The sequence below is a fragment of the Setaria italica genome, chromosome II (assembly GCF_000263155.2).
Source record: "Setaria italica strain Yugu1 chromosome II, Setaria_italica_v2.0, whole genome shotgun sequence".
Lineage (NCBI taxonomy): Eukaryota > Viridiplantae > Streptophyta > Magnoliopsida > Poales > Poaceae > Setaria > Setaria italica.
In genome coordinates this window covers 37,848,828-37,871,301 of record NC_028451.1, presented here as the reverse complement: position 1 = coordinate 37,871,301, position 22,474 = coordinate 37,848,828, and the positions used below count along the sequence as shown (strand labels likewise).

Genomic DNA, 22,474 nt, shown 5'->3' with positions numbered 1-22,474 from the left:
GGAAAATAGTGTTGAGTAACGGCGCAGTCGCGGATCAGGCGATCCGGTTCCTTCCCTCCCGACAGCATATGAGACGTGAGGAGAATGTAAAAGATCATCCGTATTTTTTTCCTGTAACACATGAGATAAACACACGAGACAATGTAGGTGGAACTTGTTCTTTCTTATTATAATACATGTTCCTTTATATAGCCTTATTATAATACATGTTACTTTATATAGTCTTGACCCCTAGGGGTATATTTCGTATGAGCCCACAATTATCCTAGGTTTAGGGATTTCTCAACAAATAGCACAACAATTAATAAACAAGTAAAATTATGACAACAGCACTGTCAATCTGTCATCATCATAGGCATGAGATACTTTTCCCTTCGAAGATTCCGAGCGGTTGAATTGTGAATCGCGTTCTGCGACTTTTACCCCTAGAACTTATTCCGTCCACGCAGCTTTCATCCGCCATCGCAAATTACGGCCATTTTTGGACCTATCCAGCGTCACCTAATAATCCTTTTTTTACTGTGCACAGAGCCACGGACCATCAGAAAGTGAAACCCTCTCGAACGAACAGCCACGCGACAGAGGAGCAATCAAAAGGGAGTCCTTGTTCGACAGTTTGGCTGCAGTCCTGCAGAATCTTGTGAGATCCATCGCCTGGAAGCTACTGCTCTGGAGGGACCTCCTGCTGGTTCTTTCTGCTCGTGAGTTGTGAGCCACTATCTATGTGATGACTGGTGAAGACCTGCCACCGGTTTGGTGGCCTTAAACAAGTCTCTCTGACGCCACTTGTACCCTCGTGTGTAAACCTAGCAGCCTAAGCGCATTGTTAAACAAACACTGCAAGGTGATGCGACGTGTTCATGGACAGCTAACAATCCCCTGTCACAGCATCCTTGGGTTATCCTGTGGGCTAGGCTTTGTAAAATGGAGTTTAGTTAACCGAAAATAGAATGAAAAATGGAGTTGTTGTTGACAAGATACAAGAACAAGGGTTCCAAGATACAAACGGGAGAAAAATAATGCAAAAGGAAACAAAAAGAAGAGCTTCGAGTAAGTGGTCTCCATCAGATTGACCTGCGAGCAACCACGGCTCACGTCGTCGGTTGCATAAAGCCTCTGGACTGGAGTAGTAGTACCACACAGTTTGCCAGGGATAGGGGGAGAAAGCGAGAGAGAGGAGAGGAGGGAGGAGGAGGCGGCGGCGGCGCGCCATCACTCTACCCCTGCTCTGCTGATCCGGAGGACGGAGGCGAGGTACGCACGGCTATCTCCTTCCGTTTCTTTCGAGAAGATGACGGTCGTTGGATGATTCGGCGCTCTTGATCTGGAGTGAAATTCCGTTTGTTCCTTTTTTTTTGTCTCGTGTGATTGGTTTCTTGGTCGGAGAGAGAAAGGATCTCAATTCGGCAGTGATTTCGATAAATTAGAACCGTGTTCAGTGTGCCAAATTCAAATTGCCCTTCCTGCGATGCAATATGAGTTCAGTCTGTGGAAAGACGTCGGACATGGCGGACATCAAACTTTCACCGCAACCATGAGCTCGAGTGTTGTTTTGGTTCAGAGTTCAGACAATTGTTCAAACATGTTTACAGCTGCTTGACTCGACCACCCGTCCTCGCCGCTAAATTGATGCAGGGAAATTGCAAACTTCATCAATGGCGACTCCCACCACCTACTCAGTCCGCATCTCCTCAGAGACCCACAAGATCGAGACCTGGCTGTCGTCTGACGAAGCTCTGGCCAGGCAGCTGCAGGAGGAGGAGAACACGCGCGACGCCGCTGCCGACACCAGAGAATTCACCGGTACAGCTCCACTCCCAGAATCTTTCGCTTAGTTTGAGGTGATACCGTCAGCTAATTAGCTGTAGCCAACTAGTAACACAGTCACTGACCACATGCTCATCGCTCATTTGTTTTTCAGGTAATGTGTCCTTGGAGCCATCGTCACCGGCTGTTGAGTACAGGCCTGCACAGAATGCAGCTCAGGTTTGTTGATTCGGCACGCTTCTGTTTGAACTTTTTGGTTCATTGGGATTGCTGTCTTACATGGGAAAGAACTCCATTTGTCTGAACTAATATTGACGATAATTTTTGTGTGCATCCAGGTGGCACGGGAAGACAATGTGGACCCAGATAATATGTCGTATGAGGTATGCCAATTACATTCTTTCATGCGCTGGAAGAGATGATGTGAAATTCTCGTGCATTGTTTCTTAACAACAAACAAAATGAATGGAAGGGAATCTTGGTTCATCAGCAGAAGTACTCTGTGTCAGGAATAGAGTATTCAGGGTATATAGCATGTTATATTTTACTGAATTTCCTGCTGTACGGGGCTCCTAAGCACTGTTGACAGTGTCCAATGTAGAGCGAAATAGTGAATGTCCATCAAAGCAAATGCAATAGTATAACTTCAGTGTTGACTCAGGTTCGCAAATCACAAGCTTCTAGCTACTCTCTGCCCTGAGCGTCTAGTTGGGTAGCATTCTCTTTCTTCGTTTCATGTGTAGTCCTTCAGGTTTTTAGTGCTAGTTTTCTTCTCTGCTAGTTTTCAGTTTCTTTTCTCTTTGTTTCCTGTTCCTGGTCCCGGGTTTGCTGGGCTTAAACCCTGGTCGTGAATTCGTGATGGTCTGCATGTCTGTATGTATGTTTGCCTGTTGTTTTGGACTCCTATTTCTCTTAATGAAACATGTACAAAATGCAAAAGTCCCTCCTTTTTTTGCTAGCTTTTCTCTAGCTAGTGGATGTTCAGAGTGCAGAGCTGAAGCCGTTTCATGATATATCTTGTCCATTCTTATCCTTGACTCCCTGCGTTGTTACAATGAAAACAAGGTCAGGCAGGCTAGTGGATCCAGATTTTTTTTGAAAGATCTAGTGGATCCAACTTCAGACTTAGGTTCACATGAGGTTCAACTTCCATGGTATTATATAATGTTGAAAAGTCCAAAGGGAATATTGTTTTGAAATACATAAGCAACTTTCAAATCATGAAGTTATAACGAGATTCTGTCATATGTGATAGATTTCAGTTTTAAGTGAGGTTATCATGAGAGTCACATAGGAACGAGGTTATCACAGCAATCACCACAAGAGATAGATTTCAGTTTTAAGTGTTGACGTTTTTTCTTTTATGGATGTCATGGCCAGCTCTGAACCTGAAAGATGCAGCGGCCGCTGCCCAGCTGCTTCTGGTATTATATAACCTCATTCCTATGGGACTCCCATTGTAATTAATTTGTAACTGTTGCAGCAACTACAAGCATTAGGGGAAGCAGTAGGAACTCAGTCCAGAGGGTTATCTGATGAGCTGATATCTTATTTGGAGCCATTTAGGCACAAGTGCACCTTATTCTCCAGGAATAAGAACAATGAAGAGTACGTAGCTGAATAATTCTAGTTCGCAGATTTGCTCATCCTTTTGAAAATAGAAGTAGCAGTTCGTTCGTTTGTGTTGCTAACAGACGCACAACTGCATTCACCTTCCCTGCAGATGTGTGATATGCAAAACGACTTATAAGAGCCGTCAGAAGATGATAAGACTGCCCTGCAGCCATTGTTATCATGCAAATTGTATAACTCGCTGGCTTAAGATCAACAAGGTACAGTTCTGTTCTATCTTGATATAATGCCTCTGGACTACAAAAGGAAAAACTGTTGTTTTGTACAGATGCTAATTTATATGCTTATTTGAACATTTTTTTTGCTGTATCTGAATCTCTATAAGCAACTATAGGAGGTATTTGGATAAGCCATAAGACTATAGGAATATCACCTGATCTCTACCTTTTGTTGATTCAGGCATGCCCAGTCTGCAACGAGGAGGTATTTGGATGAACTAAGAGGCTCTCGGCAAATATTTCAGCTTCATCGTTCACGTTGGGCTTCATATGGGCCATGCTATGTGATTATGTTAGGCTAGTTGGGTTATGTGCTTACGAAAACTGTTTGTTGGTTTACACGCACTGTTAACTGTACCTGGTCTTGTTTGATGACGGGTCGATGAATCCACGAGTTGATAAATGTGTGGGTACAGTACTTCGGTTGCCAGTTTTCTGTCTATGCAACCAAGCAGGATTCCTTTTTCCATTTTTCTTGGAGAAATTAAAGCAGGACTAGTTCAATGTAATGGTATGTTTATCTCTGTATTTCTCCAACATCTACATGATTTAATTCTGTAAAGAAAAACTCTCCTGTTCTGCGACCTACTCGTAGGGGCAAAACAGGGATGCAAACACACCAAAAATATCTTGGGCCTTGGATTAGTATTCTCAGTGTGATTGGTCGTTTAAACAATGGCACTGATTGCCAACAAAACTAATTATCTAATGGTGCCTGATCCATTGCTGACTCAGATCCACACCATTAGGCCTAGATTCTTGCGCTTGATACATGTTCTTGGCAGCATCCCCTTTCTATTGTCATATTGCTCTTTTCGCCACTTCCATTATTCTCTGATTAGTTATCCAGTGTTGTAAAGTGTGGATGTAGACATCCAACAAACCAAACAGATGAACGTTCTGTTGTTTGCAGCTGAAGTGTCTTGTTTGTGCAGGCAAGGGACCATACTATGCCTAGCCTTTTCTTCTGAACCGGAATCTATGCCAAATTAACCTTAAGCTTGCATTGTTTGGAAGCCACTCATGGAGTCATCGTCATCCACTTGACATTCATTCATGGTGCCAGGATCATGCCAGTCAACAACACCGGCTGTGGGCAGATCAACTTGTGCAGTTGGTATCATGAGCAGGCGGCCATATGAACAGGAACAGAAAGTTTTCCTTTCACGAGACCAATCCCTTGCCCCTCAGGAGCGGAAACTGAAATGGCAAAGTCCTTTGGTTTCACGCCATTATTTCTTGATATCCATCAGTGCACATCGCTATCTGATTACAATCGATCTGATCAGGCAAACCCAAACGGGTGCCTCTGACTTCAGTCGGAAAGCGATGTGTTTTTGCCCCCCACGTCGTCTTCAGCAACAGCCTCCCTAGCTCGATCTCTCGCTCGATCTGTATGATGCATTGCATCTGACGACCTGAAGGACCCCGTTGATTGGAGTGTAACGCGTGGTTGCTCTACATGGTCGACAGCTCGAGGGACTCTTCTCTTCTCGAACCCTCTGAAATTTTCTTGGAATGATTGGCGCCTTCTGCGGATCATCGAAAGCCCAAGTTAACTTTTTGAATACTCTGTTGGTGGTGCCGATAGGAATAACTACCATTATCGTTCCAGTACTGGATAGACACGTTATGATTTGTTTTTCCAAAAGAAGACATCTTATTAGGATCGCGTTCCGTTCGAGAGAAAACATCGTAGGATCGATTTGTCCCGTGTACTTTCGGCGACGTCTCTTTCTGGATTTCTGTTCTCTCTCTCATGACCTGTTCTAGGATACCACAAGTACAAAGTGGAGTAAGTCAATATTCTAAGAGCAGAGGCCGCAAGGACCCTGCTTTCAGCAAAGAAATCCTCCTGCTGCACTGAACAAAAACGGATCCGTTAATGATTATGACGAACATTTCAGCGAGAACTTAGCTCTCCATCCCTCGAAGAGTCTACAACTGTGGTCTTCCCCGCAACCTCTTCCCATACGGCACGAAATGAAAGAAGCCGCTAGGCTCGAATGGTGAGAAAACAACGCACCGAACTTGCAATAATTCAGAAAGATTTTGTTTGCATGAATGGAACAGCGTGAGCAGTAACTGTGCAAGAACTACAAAAACAGTGGCCCTCGGGATTTCTATAACGAGCCGGAAACCTGAATCGAGAAACAACACTTTGGTTGTGATGATCACCAAAGGTTAATCGTTATCGGGGACCATGAACGTAATTTTTTCCAGAACTGACGTTGGATGAGATGAGGATTGAGAACGTTGCACCGTTCAACGTCCCCGGTGGCTAAGGGAAGACTTTGGGCACGTTCGCTTCAGCTTATTCAGTCGATTTATCAGTTATCAAACAGTGTTTTTCTCTCAAACAAATCAACCGTTTCAGTTTCAAAGTCCAGCCGAACAGGCTTTTTGTTTTTTTTTTCTGTTTTAAGAGGAGCGGCGGAGGAAATTCAAAGGTGGCGTCAGAGTTGATGTCATTTTGCTGGCAGAATACAGGACAGGATTCATCGACACTTTTCCATGGCCACACAGCACACGACGACTCCCGCCTCGAAAAAACAGAAAGAAAAGCTGCGCTTTTGCCCCCCGGCAAGCAAAACCGGCTTTCCACCGCAGATTGCACACGCAGAGAATCCAATCTCCCACCACCATCACCGTCACCGCTTGTAGCCTGTTGGTTCCTCCCACGCTTCCACTCGTCTTCTTCCACGGCTTCCGCGCCCTGCTGCCCCTCCCCCAATACCAGCCTAAACCCAGCGAGCACGCACCCAAGTAACCAACGCACGCAAAGGTACACGCACGAGCGCACATCCTCTTCTCTTCTCCGGCGCGTCAGGGACCAGGAGGCACAAGAGGAAGGAACCCCTTTGCTTGATCAAGAACAATCGAGGAGAACCCAAAAGTGCAGCCTTTTACCAGTTTGCTTCGATTCCATCAACTGCAAGATCCGCAACGACGACGACGACGAGAGGTATTCCCTTCTACGACGGCACGGCCACCGAGGCGGCGTCGCCGCGATGGGTTCTCTGGCGCTGAGGCGTAACCCGCCGCCGCCTTTCTCCAAGTCGCCGGGCTCCCTGCTGCTGCTCTCCAAGTCGCTCACCCTCTACTGCTGAGCTGAGCTGAGCACCCCCGGCGGTTGCTGTCGCTCGGCTCATGGGCGGCGTGGCCTCGTCGGCGAGAGGGGGACGGGGAGGTGACGGCACGGTGCTGGGGGACTTGCCGGAGAGCTGCGTCGCGGAGGTGCTGCTCAGGCTGGACCCGCCGGAGATCTGCCGGATGGCGCGGCTCAGCCGCACGTTCCGAGGGGCCGCGTCCGGGGACGGCGTCTGGGAGTCCAAGCTGCCGAGGAACTACGCTCGCCTCCTGGCCGCTGCCGCGGCCGGCGTTGGAGGAGAGCGGCAGGCCGCCGCCGCCACGGCGCTTGAGGCGGAGACGCTGCCCAAGAAGGATGTGTACGCGCGGCTGTGCCGCCGGAACCGCTTCGATGGCGGCAAAAAGGTACGCGCTTCTTCTGGACTTGCCGGGTCATCTTTTTGCTTACCTGTTAGCTAGGTGAATCATATTCTAAAAAGAAAAGCGAATCATATTCTATTGATTAATTTGGATGAAATTTGTTGAATCGATTTGTGAGACAACATTGTATTGTCCAAACTGCGACTGTGCATGACTAAAATGGCCTGGATTTGAGTTTGGTTTGCAGCAAAGGCAGTGTATTTGTGTCTGGACTTTGGAGTCTGATTAGCATCTTGAAGTTGAGTTACTTGTATCTATAATTGTGTTGTTACTGCTTAGACATAAAATTTGTATGGCCCTTTGTGTAGGAGTTCTGGCTGGACAAGGGTGGTGGAGGTGTCTGCATGTCAATCTCGTCAATGGCACTTTCAATAACGGGCATTGAAGATAGGAGATATTGGAATTTCATTCCCAATGATGAATCAAGGTGCTTTCATCTACTAGCAATCAAAATCTCACTTGTCAATTTTTAGTGATCATGTTTCATTGTTTATGTATGTGTTGAAGTTATTTTTCGTATGTGGTTACTGATTTGCATACTTTACTATTTGGCGTCGTAGGAAATGTGTCAAAGAAATAGCAATTTTGTTCTGAGGCCTGTCTGTTCATCTTATGTTCTAGCCTTTTAAATATAGATGGCTCACTTATGCTCAATTGATGATGGATGGCACACAAACACATACACATCATGTTTGCTTCAACAGTTCTTGGTGTATGAGAGAATATCAGTCTAGTGATTGTGCTTGTTGAGTTAAATTTGGGACTTATCAACTTGTGTCTCAAGACTAAACTGGTGACTTGGTGAGAGTTCATGGCAGAAAATGACCAACTCTTCATTCGCCCCTTTCCACTAACTAGGGTGCTGTAGCTTCATGAATAAGATATAGTAACCTTAGGGTTTAAAATCACACCTTAAGTTTGCTTGAAAGATGGAATGTTCTGTTTCCTGTGTCTGTATTAAGTCCTACAATGTTTGCACAGTAAAGACATAATTACCTGTTCCCAGACACATTATCATTGAATTCTGCTTTTTGTGTGATTTAATTGAACATACTAGTGCCAACCTAGTTAGCTTATTTTACTAACCTCTTCGGTCACATGAATATATATAGCCACTGTTTCAACTTTCAAACTGTTATAAATAGGAGAAGTCATGAATTTGTGGCTTTCCTTGCAGATTTCACACGGTTGCTTATCTCTCACAAATTTGGTGGTTCGAAGTCAGAGGGGAGGTTGAATTCTGCTTCCCAGAAGGTACTTATAGCCTTTTCTACCGTGTTCATCTAGGCCGACCATTCAAGCGGCTTGGAAGACGGGTTTATAGCTCAGAGCACATCCATGGCTGGGACATAAAGCCAGTGCGCTTCCAAATGTCAACTTCCGATGGACAGCAAGCTCAATCCAAGTGCTATTTTACTGATCCGGGTGTCTGGATCAATCACCATGTTGGGGACTTTGTTGTGAAGGACTCGAACAAACCGACAAACATCCGGTTTGCGATGATTCAAATTGACTGCACGCACACGAAAGGAGGCCTCTGCGTGGATTCAGTGGTGGTGAAACCGCAGTACCTCACGCAGCAAAAAGCACCTCGGCGTTTTGTGTAGATCTGTCAAACAAGTGGTATTGATACACTTAGAGATATGCATATGCTCCATAGTTTTTGTTCTTTATACAGAAGTGTGGTTGCATTTACACAAAATTTTCCAGTCCTGTAATGTAACTGAAGGGGCAGGTGATTTTTGGTTCCTCTTGTCCCTCATGCTACACATATGTAAATTGTACCCTTTTGAACTTTGAAATGTATATCTGGTGTATTCTGCTGTGCACCTTGCCCTTGTGTACACAGGCTTTTTTGTCGAGCCAAAATTTCCAAATTTTGAGTTCAATATTGTGTACACAGGCTTTTTTTGTCATGTGGTGGATGCACCTAGATCAATATTGAGTTCGCAGCCGTAACTTGTGACGGTGTGTCGAACTCGAAAGTGTCGATCATCATGTCGACCTGCCTGTTGCCTCACCAGCGGACGAGAGCCGGAGCATGCCCGCAAATTGCAAACGTGCTTCTGGAGCTCCACCCTTGCTCAATTCGGGAATAACTGAGCGCTCCTAAGGCCTTTTTTTTATGGGTTTGCAGGAAAATACAGAGCATTGATTCGCAAAAAAAGTATTGCACAAAACAAAATATTATATCCATAATTTGATTTAGCAAAATCTGTTACTATTACCAACTCACAGCTCAATGTAACTTGTGGACTAGGGTAACAAAGTACCAGTGAACACTGACTCCTCAGTGAGCATTAAAAAGACCATCCTAGCATCACCCTTTCGCCTCGAGACATCATCATGCACTGTCCCCATTCCTTCGGTATGGCATGTACCGGTGATCTTTAGAAGCATTCTTCCTCCGCCGCTTCTCCATGAAGGCATCAAGTTTTCCTGCCTCCTGTGAATGATGAACACAATTTTGAAGAATGAGGCAAAGGCCCTGAAGTTGGGGGAAAAAAACTGCCAGTAAACCTTGTAAGTTTTACCTTGAGCTCCTCGTACTTATTAATCAACTTCCTTTCGCGAAGTTCAGCTGGTTAAGAAAAACGAAAGTAACTCTCAGACTCGCATATAGAGGGACAGTGAGCAAAGTAAGGAGGGAATAGGATTGAAGACAGACATCTCTTAAGATAGTATGGTCGCTTTCCGGCCTTTGCTGCTTCCCTCTCTTTCTTAATATGTTCGCGCAGGATCTCTGATTCAACATTCTTTCGAGGATGCGACTTCAACTGCTTATCCTGTAGACATTTCCATTTGAAGAATCAACTAAAGCACATGTTATCTGAAGCAAGCTGATCCCATTGCTCGCTCAAACATAAAATGGACAAAGTTCAAAATTAAGGAAGTAACCAGCCAAAAAAGTCTTCTCATTGTCAACTCTATGTATGAATACAACTTGGTAATTTGTTATTGGATGGCTGGAGATAGTTTCTGATGAGGCCTAATAGCCAACATCATCTTATCCTGACTCCATTCAAATGAAAACTTGCATGAACCATTTCCAGTTTATGAAGCGACAGCAAATGATGATAACCATGTTATAAATTTAAAGATGTTCAGGATAAATTAGTCAACATTTTCACAGATGGCAGATACATCTTTTTAGTCATGCAGTATAGCTGACAATGCCTTTGCCTACTGAATTGGAATCATTGTTGAACTACTAAAAGAGACTTCAGTCATATATCAGAAATCCAATGGGGGTTAAAGGTCAACCAAAATTTGCTATAGCCTACAAAATAGTCAATATCAGGACAGTCAGGAAGTTTATCTCACCAATCATCACAAATTAAGCATCAATATAGAAATTCCAAAACATACTACTTTTCATGGATATCAACAGCAACAGCCAACATGTTAAGAAGTAATACGTACAATCCATGTGACACGACTCTTCATTTCTTCAATGGCATTTGGGTCCTTCGATTTCTTAATCATTTCTTGAAGTCTCTGCATATGCCAGAAAATGCATGATGAAATTATTTTTGTTGAACATCTTCAAATCAATGCATTTGAATATGAACACTGGACAAACCTGTTTTTCAGCAGGAAAGTCTTCATCAAATAAGAAATTGTATCTTTTCCTGAACCTGCATGCCAACAAAATCAGCAAGTGTTGCAGAAACCATCAAGCTTACAGCCAGTACAAGAGTGAGCAATCAAATAAGACCATGTAGGAATACTAATCTTGAGGAATCATGCCATGGGAAGGAAAAGAAATGGAAGTAATCAACTAGGTGAAATAGGTTAGTGGTCTGAATTGACCCATTTCAGTTGTAAGCAAATAAGACATGATAACAGCCTTAAACTGAGTACACAATCAAGAACTTCTAAAGTTATATCGAGATACAACAGCAAAGCAGAAACTGATAGATAAAAAAAGCTTTAAATGTGTGTGGAGACAGTAGAAAAATACACTGCATCTGTGCATTCAACTCTTACCCTTCTTTGTCAACAGATCCATATATAGGTTCAAATCTGGGATCCCTTACAACCTATGGAAAAGAGCAATTTCATAAATTGATATGGATTTCAAAGATAAAGTGCACAATATAACCTTTCATGATTGAGCCAGATAATTACTTATTTACAAGAATAAGAAAAAAAGGAAGGCTAAGCACATTAGGGGAAGTTGGAAAAGTCAAATATATATAGCACACTGTTTTGTGATAGACCGTTTCTACTTAAGTAATGTGTCGATTACAACATTTATTATTTAATAAAATAAACCGAACAGTAAAATGGATTGGTTAAGAAAGCATGGTTGCACTTCTCAAAATGAAACTGCCAGAAGAACATTTAAGATGAAGCAAACCGGATTTTACAAGTAAAGGCATTAAGAAACCTCTACCCTGCAGCAGCAAGGCATGCCCAATCGAACAGGTGATTTAGGAAACCATTATATCACAGGTAGAACAGGCAGAGAGACTGGCTAATTCATTAACTTGTCAAAACACAACTATGCTCTACCTCACATTCCAAATTGCTAATACACATAATCTAATCAAACAAAAACACAGTATCTCAACACAACACGTGACAAATCGAACTAAATTGAGAGCACAACTAACCTTCTTGGGAACCTGGATCACCTCCCTGAGCTTCGGTGGCCGCATTTTCGTGCTTATCTCCATCGGCCTGTTCAAAACACACGCGAACCCATCAGTACCAACAGCCACCACGAACAGCAGAACCCCTGAAAAGGCAGCAGCAGCTGGGCATCGCCGAACCTCTTCTTGCTAGCCCTGCGAGCCTTCTTCTCTGCGGCTGCTTTGGCCGCAGAGGCAGTCCGCAAGGCGAGCGACCCGTCGGCCCTCGCGCGCTGCAGCTCTCCGAAGGGCACGTCGGCCAGCGCGCGCTCCAGCTCCCGCTCCCGCGCCACATCCTCGTCGTCGCTCCCTGACTCGGACTCCGACACCGACGACGAGGAGACCTCCTGCGGCGCAAACGAACTCCGGTAAGCTCTCCGTGATTCGCGCGGTCACCGGCAAGGCAGGAAAAAGAGCAGATCCCCCGCGTACCTCGTCCTCGTCCGACTCTTCGGATGCGCTGGGCAAGTCTTCCTCCGGTTCGCGCTTGCTAGACGTCGAGGCGGAGGCTCCCGTGGGGCGGCGGTTGGGGCCTCTCATGGCGGCGGCGGCGGCGGCGAGGTTATGCTGGGGGCTCCTATCTATCCCTTGGAAGGTAGATAAACTTCCAGCCCACCGAGGCCCATCTTAGGTCCCCTTTGGCATGGCTCATTCCAAAACGGCTTCACCAGTGAAGCCAAAGCCGGTGAAGCCAAAAAAACTGGCTTCACCCGGCTTTTAGTTCATTTTAGTCCCGGCTTACAAAACGGCTTCACGCTACAGTGCCTCGATTTGCGTGAAATAGACAAAGCCAAAGTCGAAATAAGCCGTGCCAAAGAGGACCTTAACCTTTTTCTTCTTCTTCCACACCTTTCTTCCCCAACCCTCCCATTTGATGATGCCTCACTAAAATAGGTTGGATAAAAAATATTATCCAATATTTTAAAAAAAGTTAAACCAATATTTTTTAAAAAAAGTTGGACCAACATTTCTTCGAAAAAAAATTGAACCAAGATTTCTTCGAAAAAAGTTGAGCCAACATTTCTTTAAAAAAAGTTGAGGTAACATTTCGTAAAAAAAAGTTGAATCCAATATTTTTCAGAAAAAAAGTTGCACCAACATTTTAAAAAAAAATTGAATCCAACTTCCTTCTCTAACTCCGACAGCCGGCGGCGGCGGCGGGGAAGGGAGGGGTGGCGCGCCGGGCGGCAGCGGCGGTGCCGAGGCAGCCGTGGCGGGGGGCGCGGTGCGGGGCCCGCACGGGGACGGCGCAGACGAGGGAAGGAGGGAAGGGTGCTAAGATTTAAGTTTGGCACGAATCTTAAATACTGGGAGATGCCTTCCTACCCTCCGAAGGATGGATAGGTTTTCCGGGTTATGCTTGTGCGTGCGCGCAGGGTTACGAAACGGAGGACATCATACTCGGGGCCTCGGTCCGTATAGACCCATTTATGACCTGAACATATTAGGCCCGGCCCGCATTAGCTCATGCTACAAGCCCAATAAATCAATAACTGCCCCTACTGGGCCTGCAAATGGTCGGCCCACTATGATCAGTTTTGTAGGGGGTGCTTGATTGCTGGCCACAGCTACGGTACCCGCAGCACAGTGAATAGCATTTGCGCCCGCTGGCTGTGGCGCCCCGCCACAGGCTTTGGCGCGGGCGTGCGTGGCGTGGCCAGTGGAGGCCAGGAACCAAGCAGCCTCATAGTCTGTTCCATCATCATCACTCGAGTCGAGTCGCTGTCTGCCTATATCTTTTAGGCAACTGATATTCTTCAGATCTCTTGCTTGTGTGATCGTCAATTCCCCGTAAAGGATCCTTTCAGTGCAGGCCCTTTGCTTTCCGAAGGCCTGTGAAAGCCCCGGTCTCTGCAGTTCTGTTAGCTTTCCGTCGAAGACGATCGGCGACGGTAACTGCTCATCAGAACGAGATGCGACGGGCCAACACCTCGGCTCCCTGCAGAAGTTACGCCGTTGCTCTCCTCTGAGTCTATCGGATCATCCAGATACTGCATGATCGATTCCATCTTAAGAGATGACCTGCCGGGTTGTTTTCTTGTGCCTTGTTCTTCTCCCCTAAGTATCTTCTCAGGCTCCCCTGCCGCTGCCGGCTGCTGCTTGCCAGCCATGCCCTTGACCTTGAACAGGTCACAGTTTGAAATGCGGTTCGCTGATTTTATTATGTGTCACTTTCAGACACCGTTCTGAATCAGTTGTGCCAATGCCATACAGCGCATTGGTGGTGATGGACATGAGCAAACTGTGCACTCTTTTTTTCTGAATACGTAGGAAAGCTGCGTATCTTTCGATTTAGAAAAAATAACAAAGTTGTTATAACGCGGGTTTTATTGGACGCACGCACACGGTTTGGAGAGTTAGGGACGATTACATAGGAAACCAGCAACTGAGAGAAAGAAAAGAAAAGAAAAGACGCCAAACGCTGATTAGATATGCTGCTGCACACCAACCGGTAGCGGCCATCCTAAACTGACTAGGTGCCTTGCTCCTGCCTGTGACCATGACGCTGCTTCAGCAGGAACGTCTTGCAGTAGGACCGCCGGCGTCTTTGGGGCTCCTCTGTCGAAGACGCGATCATTACGCTCCTACCATATCTTCCATGAGATAAGCATGAAACTTGAATCCATCCCTTTTCGCTGAGGATTGGTTAGCCCTTGGCGCTTGTGAATCCACCAGTTTCATTTCCTGAGAAACTGTGCACTCCAAGTCCAACTTAATTACGAGTAGCTTCGGTACAGCGCCGAGCTTTCTGTCGAGAGGTTATGGTTTCTTCTACGATGAGAAACACCTACGCTAGAAGCAATACACTTGCCAACGGCAAGCAAGCGTCCGGCACAAACCTTATGTTTGAAGCCAATGGCTTTCCGGAACACATGGAACCCTCGGTTCGGGCGTCGAAATCGGGGGCGGTTTCGACAAGGAAAAGGCGAGAAGCGCTCGGCCATCAGTCTGTGTGCTCCTCCAAAGTGTTGCAGACTTCGTTCTTCCTGGACAGAAAATAATGTTTGGGATTGGACCCCTGCTGCTGGATGATGCTCTCATGTGACCTGTCACCAGAAGCATTGCTTGCAAGTTGCAACACATACAGATTGCTTCACTCTTTCTCCATTTCTTCGGTACCATGCATTGGTGGAAATATAACTGCACATCAGGCTTGAGAACTATGGGCAGTATTGCTCCAGTCTGTTTCTCCGCTGAAACCGCAAAACCGAACTGAAGACCTTTATCATGTTCTGGCGATGCCTGCGCGTTGATCCGCGTAGCGGGGAAACGAGTGAACGAGCAGTGTCATTCACACTACCGAACAATGACAGGTCCAAATCAACGCTAGTTGCGGTAGGGGCAGGCTTAACTGTCTCTGATTTGCTTTAATTCAATGTCGACAGGTATGATCTGTATGGTGCTGGCCCTGCTTAACAGACTTTTATGGATGTGTTGCGCTTACCAACAAATGAACAGCGACAGGAGTACGGAAAAGGCTAGCTGTGGACTCGTGGTGGTGAAGCGAGAGTACATTGGTCATGCATCTTTTTCATGTGCTCTTTGTTTTTCCAGTTAGTTGATACTTGCAGGAATGGGGGCTACTCTTCTTTTATTTCTTGCCATCGCTTTTTTATCCTTTAAATGTTCAGGTACAATACTATTTACTCGCTTTATTGGGTCATACAGCTTATAAAGTGCCCTGCTAGTGGGGGGTTTTATGGCTTTAGTTTACCTCCTTTGTTGATTGTCTGAATGTCAGAAACTGACCGACAAATTTCTGTTTGTTAAATCAGCTCTCAGGTCACTAAGTAAACTAAACATAAAATGATGTGTAAATTATAGGCATGTTGAAGCTCATTATCTAAAAAAAATAGGCATGTTGAAGCTGGCGGGTTCTTTTATGTTACTTAGTTGAATTCAGAGAGTGGAACCAATTTTCAATAGAAGGGATTCAGAAAGTAGACTGCTACCGACAGTCGACAGAGCAAAATACTGCATTTTCTTTCGTTTTGTCTGGTTCAGAGTTCAGGGAGTGGTGCATCTCTTTTTTGTTAAGGAAAAAGTCAGTAGAAGGACTATGATAGTGAATATCAATGACCATGGAAAAGGTGTAATGCATACTTCTTGTACGCACACAGCAGCTTCTGTTTACACTTGATTACTTGAGCAAGAAGAGTACATGAGTACAGGGCTCTGGTAGGTTCAAACACCAAACGTAACAGCGCATTCAGATTCTTGTTCTCCCACGTGAACCGGCTTCTCTACCACTACCACCATCCCATCAGGCGCAGCGCGATGGCCGTGAAAAATTTGCGATGTTTAACAAGGACAGCACACTGATTAGATGCTCTGAAAATCATAGATTAATCTTCACAAGAATCCCTTTCTTTCTGAGGCGAAGCTTCAGAAGAATCTGATGATGTTTTGGCACATACTAGATGCGCACATCTCGCTCGATCGATCGATCAACCACGCTCGCAAAGTGCGGTCTGGGAGAATACATCATGGAGCGATGATAGATGGCATCCCAAAAACAAAAGCAAAGGCAGGCAGGCAGGCACACAGCATTATGGCGGGGCAAAAGAAGGAGAGCGTATTATTGTTGGGTAAAGAGGCTCAGCGTTATCATTGCCGCTAGAACAAAAGCCTAGGAGATATTCTTGCTTCGTGGTTAGTCCTTGTACTTTTACGACTTTATGCAGGCATCAGCTTTGGACAGGACATTGCTGTTGATCGATGCATCACTGTTGGCATGGTACGCATACTGTTGAGAGCATGTACTACGTTTACCGAGCAAGAATTTGATCACTGAAATGTAGATCGAGGGGTTCATCCATCTCAACCCGGACAGCAAGTCAGGAGCAGTAACCAGTAAGTACAACGGCTATGACGGTTAAATTAAGTGGCAACAGTACTAACAGTTAGTTAGATCAGAAAAGAGGGAGAGGGAGTTGGGGCTGATTTATTTGCGCGGCGACTGCAGGAGCAGGATCCGGCGAGTACTGAACAAGCAGCAATCATCGAACCATGATGAACGCCGTTCGTACGCGCAGCACGGTGGCTAAGCACCTAGCTTCACATCTAACACTATCCGCGTTAGCTTAGGCTCGTCCTCGCGAGATCCATCACGGGGAGCGCTCGTACGCACGGCACGGCTCCGTGCTCCGTGCAGATACGGCTACGGCTACGGCTACGGCGCCGATCTGGAGAACGGATAGGTCAGCGGCACACTACACGGCTAACAGCAGCGCGCGCGTGCGTGCAAACCGAAGCGCACGGTACGGGTGCAGATTTTGTACGCGCGTGGACGGGCGTCGCGCGCTCACCAGTCACCAAGACGAGAAGATGAGATGGTCTGTACGAGTACGAGTACGTACACGGAAGGAATCAAGGAACAGGCCGCCGAGTGACACGGCGCGCGACTAGGCGGCCGCCTCTGGGGCCGAGATCACGAGCGATGAGCCGGTGACTGACACGAGCTGAAAGAATCGGTTGTCAGGAATCAAGATGGCGCGAGCGGCTGGGCGTGCGGGCGCGGCCACGCCTGCAGTGGCAGCGGCAGTGCAGTCAGCTGACGATCCCCGGATCCCTATCCCGCAAGAGGCCGGGAGGTTGCGGACGCCATGGGCGCCGAGCACGAGCATGCCATGCGTGTTCTGCTGTTACGGCAACCTCCAGTCCAGACACCCGATCGGTCACTAGTCGACGTGACGAACTGCGTTGCCATCATCGACGTCGATCCCAGGAGGAATGGGATCGGGACCAGTCACCAGTGCGTGATTAGTTCTTCTAAACTCCCTGTCAAAGTGTCAGGACTGATGAGGAGAGGGTATCCAAAGAAGCCAAGCGGTATCGGCAACTTGCGGTGGCCGCCGCAGCGCCGGGGGTGGCCAAGTGGGATGCGGCGTTGACCGGACGTGCCGCGCGCTGCCATGATGGGGCGACGAGTCAACATCCACCTGGCCAGCCGACACTGGCAGCTCCCCCCCTGCTGCCGTTCCCGGTTAACAATTGCCAAACCGCACGTGCGTGCAGCTGCAGCCGCTGCGGCTGCCCAAGTCACCAAGTGCCCAACCCAAAAAAGATCACAGTTTTTTACAGGCCCAGAACTCTGCGGCAAAGCTTGAGGAGACCTGATGTTACCGTTGCGGTCGCAGGCGTGGGCGGAGCAGAGCTTCTTCAGTTCTTCGTAGGCGTCGCTCGCCGGGGTTCGGATTTGGCCATTTGGGGCCGCGCGACGCGGTCGCGGTCGTGGGTGTGGTGGGTGCCGCGTCGGCGCGCGGGTCCCGCCGGCCGTAGGTTATACGGTCGCTTTCCGATCACGTCGCCGGAGGCGTGGCGGGCGGCCCACGGGGGTGCCGACGTGGGCGGCTCCCCCGGACGCCGCGTGGACTGGCTGTCGGTGCAGTGGTGCGGCTCCTCGCGCCACCGACGGGTGGGGCCGGGAGGGGGCTGTCTGATGCCCGCCTGTGACAGGCGGGGCCTGCAGGGCCTAGGCCCGCGCACTCGGAACACGCCCGTTCGCTCGGCTGCTCGCTTTCTTTTGGCACCGTTGGCCGGAGTGGCCTGCAGGACCCCGGCTCCTTTTGGCGGCGTCTCCCACATTCATCCTTCCTCGGTGAAAAAAGTTTCTACGTAAAATACATCATCTTGCGTATTTTTACCAGTCAAGGACCATCAGCTTACCCGACTTCCCAGCATGGTAAAAGTCTGAAAGCAAAGGCTCTCCACTAATCCAGTGTGATTTACCCAATCTGACCAGTAGACTCAGACTGGTCAGATTTTCTCTGTATGGTACAACTACAAGCCGAGCAGCAAAGAGCTTTTGCGCGGGCGTTGGCTGGAAGCGGCAATGACGAGGGAGGAAGCAAGTGGCAATTGGAATACGCGCTCTCACCAGGCCTGTCGCGCCGCTTCGACAGATTTGGGAACCAGGCCTGTTGCCACATACGGCCATCGCCCCGCGTACCTGACTTTCTCGTCATCATCAGCCATCATGCACCCAGCTACCTAAGCTTTGCCAGCCTTTGTTTATCACCGATCTACACGGATGGGGCCAAGTCGCAGTACAGCGAAACTCCCAGCAGAACGAAAAATCACCGGTTTTCAACCTGCCATGCCATGGTACTGCTACTAGGAAGACGGAAGCAGTGCCTTTTTCGTAGGAGCACGTCACGAAATTCTCCCGGTGATTCGTGGTGACATGGTGACATGATGCTAGCTGCTACGAGTACCTACAACCTTCTGCTGCTGAGGTCGCTGACCTGACTTCAGGTTCAGGCCGGTCGCGCGCGTTCCACCTTGTTTAGTTGGCCAAATTAGGAGGTGCTAAATTACGCTGGCACTGTAGCACACTGTAGCGTTTCGTTTGTATTTGTGAATTATTGTCCAAATATTGACTAATTAGGCTCAAAAGATTCATCTCGCAAAGTACAACAAAACTGTGCAATTAGTTTTTAATTTCATCTACATTTAGTACTCCATGCATGTACCGTAAGTTTTATGTGATAGGGAATCTTCTTTTTGCATAGTGTCAAAGTTGGGAGTTGGGGGTGAAGTAAACAAGGGCTTATTACCCCGACCCGGCCGGCGGCGAACACTTGGAGGCAAAGGCACAGGTACCAACGAAGGAACAATCTAGCTTTTGTTGGTGTTGTTGCACTCGCAGACGTGCAGTGCGCGTGAAGCCCTCCTTCCTTTTGCTCCTCCCCTTTGCCAATGCCAAGTGAAAGCACCGGCACCGGGCGGGGGAGAACGAAAGCGAGCGATCGAGGTGGGCAGGGGAAAGCAGCGCAGCGGCAGGTTGGTGCGATTCCGATGCCCCAATCGCGCGCGGCTACGTGGCACGCCTGGCGCCCGCGCAGGCGTTTGCTTGGCGGCTACGGCCCCGCCCGGCCGCCGGCAAGCCGTCGTCCCAAGCAATCCTGCATTCCTGCTCCTGCCTACCCAGCCCCCGCGCCCGCTTTCACCGCGCGCCTGCCGTTGCCGCCGGAATGGTTAGACCCCGCACGGCAAGGAACGAACCAAACCGAAGCCCGGCACAAGGGGACGAAAAAGGCTCGGCGGCGGAACGCCATTGTTGGCTTTGCCGTTTGCCGCCCTGTGTTTCTGTAAGTTGCGCTCGCGTCCTCCTCGCGCGCGTGGTGTCGCTCGCTCCCTCGCCGCGTTTTTTATCGGTATAAATATTCTGCCGCCCTGTCCATGAGTTGTACGCGCTGTTTTTTTCCCTCCCCTTTCCTGCCTGCCAGCAGCAGCCCAGCAGTCTCTCTCTTCCTCCTTCCCCACCGCAGCTCCTAACCCCCCACCTACCTCTTCTGCCCGCTGCCCCCGGCCCTGATCCTGCCCGATTTCCCCAATTGAGGTCAGGGGAGGAGGGCACACCTGCGCTCGCTGCAGCTGAGAAACCGTGTCGCCCGCCCCGCCCAGATCCGGCGCCGGCAGACTCGCCCCTTCCCGCGCAAGCAGGGGACCCGTCCGCGCCTGGCAGAGCAGAGAGATCTTTTTCGGGAGAGAGCGGAGCAGAGCTCGACTGCTTGGTCGCTGCCGTTGAGGAGAGAGTGCAGGAGCGGTTGTTGAGGCGGAGCCTTCTGCACGCGCGTGGGGGTGCTGGGCGTACCATGAGAAGATGATGCGCACCAGGCCCAAAGGTACATTCGCGGACGCGATGAGGGAGAGCTCCCCTCCTGCTGCTCCTGCTCCGGGTTCGGCGGCCGCGGCGGTGAAGGAGGACGAGTGGGAGGTGCGGCCCGGCGGGATGCTGGTGCAGAAGCGGAGCTCGGACGCGGACGCCCCCGCGGGGGCGCCCGTGCCCACCATCCGCGTCAAGGTCAAGTTCAATGGCGTCTACCACGAGATCTACATCAACTCGCAGGCCTCCTTCGGTAAGCGCAATGCGCCCTTCGGCCCGCCCGGCGATTCCGCGAGTTGCCTTGTTCGTTCTCCGCTGCTGCGTGCTGATTGAGAGATGGTGCTGCGGCTGCAGGTGAGCTGAAGAAGCTGCTGTCGACGCGGACGGGGCTGCACCCGGAGGACCAGAAGCTGGTGTACAAGGACAAGGAGCGGGACTCCAAGGCGTTCCTCGACATGGCCGGCGTCAGGGACCGCTCTAAGATGGTGCTGCTCGAGGACCCCGCCGCGCAGGCCAAGCGCCTCCTCGAGCAGCGGCGCACCGACAAGGCTGAGCGCGCCGCCAAGTCCATCTCCCGCGTCAGCCTCGACGTCGACAAGCTCGCCACCAAGGTCAGAATCGAGCAGCTGCTTCCTGGTTCTAGCTCGCGGTGACTCTGGCATCGAATTGGTGTTGAGTTTGGCTGGTACACTCGATTCGGCGCAGGTGTCGGCGCTGGAGACCATCGTGGGCAAGGGCGGCAAGGTAGTGGACGCCGACGTGGTGACCCTCACCGAGGCGCTCATGAACGAGCTGGTCAAGCTGGACTCCATCGCCGCCGAAGGCGAGGTCAAGGTGCAGCGGCGAATGCAGGTCAGTGCTCACACGCCGCGCCAATCTATCGACGCTTCTCGGACGAATTCAATCCGCTTCCGACTCTGACGAAGCAACGGGTATGCTGGTGCAGGAGAAGCGGGTGCAGAAGTACGTGGAGACGCTGGACGCCATCCGCGCCAAGAACGCGGCGGCGCCCAGGGCCAACGGCAACGGCGCCGCGAACGCGAACGGGCACGCCAAGGCCCGCGCGCAGCACCTCCCGCCGCGCCCGCCGCCCGTCTCTCAGCGGCGGAACTTCAAGGAGCCCGCGGCGGCGGCCGCCGCGGCGCCGCCCACGCAGAGATGGGAGACGTTCGACCTGCTGTCCTCGGCTCCGTCCACGTCCTCGGCCGCCGTGACCACCACCATGGCAGCCGCGACCACCACCTCGCCGGCGGCCGCGACGGCCTCCCCGATCCCGCGGTTCGACTGGGAGCTCTTCTGAGGGGGGATGGGAAAGCCTCCGTGCGTCCCGGTTGGTCGATCAGACGGTACATCCCTTTGTCCATGGATCCTCTCTGCTCCGATCATTAGCGCCATTGTTTCTCCTGTCGATTCTTTCCATTTCTTTCTCCTATTCCTCTTCTTTTCTTCTTCCATTTCCTTTCGATTTGTATATCTATATCTACAAACCAACAGAGGCCGACGCCGGTGAGTGTGTTCAGTGAGCCAAGTCCGTCAGTCCACAACTCCTCCTCCTCCTCCTCCTCCTCCTCCTCCTCATGAGGATCGATCCATCCATGCATGTTTTTCAGTCACAGCAAATAAGCGGTGGTCTTCTTATGACGACGACGACGAAGAAGAATTTTTCGTGACAATATGTATACACACATAAATAGCATGTATATTTGGTTCACTCATACGCTCGTGTATGATTACGATGATTGCTTGATTTCCATTCCAGTGCAATGCTACCCTGTGGAGGGAGATTCAGAGTGTCTGGGCCGAGAGCGAGTGAGATTTGCTGTGCAGGCGCATCATCGATTGGGCTGGGGGGCTTGTGTTTTGTGGGCGCCGGGGACAATTATATTGCGGACCATCCCGCGTGCCTGCCAGGGCAGGGAGGGGAGGGCGGGAGGAACTCAGTTGAGTCCAGGCGAGGCGCGGGGCCGCCGGGCGCCGGCCGGCCAGCCAGTGGGGGCGCGCTGCTCCTGCTCGACTGATCTATGCCTGGGTGCGCTCTGCTACTCGCTCTCGCAAAACCACGTGCCGCGTTTGGTCGGCCGGGTTCGGCGGTGGGAGCA

At 49.4% G+C, this 22,474-nt stretch overlaps 4 protein-coding genes across 4 annotated transcripts; 3 read left to right on the top strand and 1 right to left on the bottom strand.

Moving 5' to 3' along the window:
• The first annotated feature begins 1,097 nt into the window (after positions 1–1,097).
• Positions 1,098–4,255, top strand: LOC101784253 (E3 ubiquitin ligase BIG BROTHER). The gene is made up of 7 exons (XM_004957351.4): positions 1,098–1,254; positions 1,636–1,803; positions 1,922–1,986; positions 2,106–2,150; positions 3,251–3,375; positions 3,491–3,599; positions 3,799–4,255. The coding sequence occupies exons 2-7, from the start codon at positions 1,656–1,658 to the stop codon at positions 3,832–3,834; spliced, it is 528 nt and encodes a 175-aa protein (XP_004957408.1). The 5' UTR covers positions 1,098–1,254; positions 1,636–1,655; the 3' UTR covers positions 3,835–4,255.
• A 1,942-nt stretch (positions 4,256–6,197) lies between these two features.
• LOC101783841 (F-box protein PP2-A13) lies at positions 6,198–8,971 on the top strand. The gene is made up of 3 exons (XM_004957350.3): positions 6,198–7,112; positions 7,436–7,554; positions 8,305–8,971. The coding sequence occupies exons 1-3, from the start codon at positions 6,768–6,770 to the stop codon at positions 8,732–8,734; spliced, it is 894 nt and encodes a 297-aa protein (XP_004957407.1). The 5' UTR covers positions 6,198–6,767; the 3' UTR covers positions 8,735–8,971.
• Positions 8,972–9,282: 311 nt separating this feature from the next.
• On the bottom strand, positions 9,283–12,356 carry LOC101783435 (ribosomal RNA processing protein 36 homolog). Its single transcript, XM_004957349.3, has 9 exons — positions 12,197–12,356; positions 11,906–12,111; positions 11,747–11,813; positions 11,118–11,170; positions 10,711–10,765; positions 10,551–10,625; positions 9,796–9,913; positions 9,662–9,708; positions 9,283–9,573 (listed from the first exon to the last, which is right to left on the bottom strand). The coding sequence occupies exons 1-9, from the start codon at positions 12,302–12,304 to the stop codon at positions 9,472–9,474; spliced, it is 831 nt and encodes a 276-aa protein (XP_004957406.1). The 5' UTR covers positions 12,305–12,356; the 3' UTR covers positions 9,283–9,471.
• A 7,517-nt stretch (positions 12,357–19,873) lies between these two features.
• On the top strand, positions 19,874–22,133 carry LOC101783035 (BAG family molecular chaperone regulator 2). The gene is made up of 4 exons (XM_004957348.4): positions 19,874–20,628; positions 20,730–20,986; positions 21,081–21,227; positions 21,322–22,133. The coding sequence occupies exons 1-4, from the start codon at positions 20,373–20,375 to the stop codon at positions 21,673–21,675; spliced, it is 1,014 nt and encodes a 337-aa protein (XP_004957405.1). The 5' UTR covers positions 19,874–20,372; the 3' UTR covers positions 21,676–22,133.
• Positions 22,134–22,474: the final 341 nt, after the last annotated feature.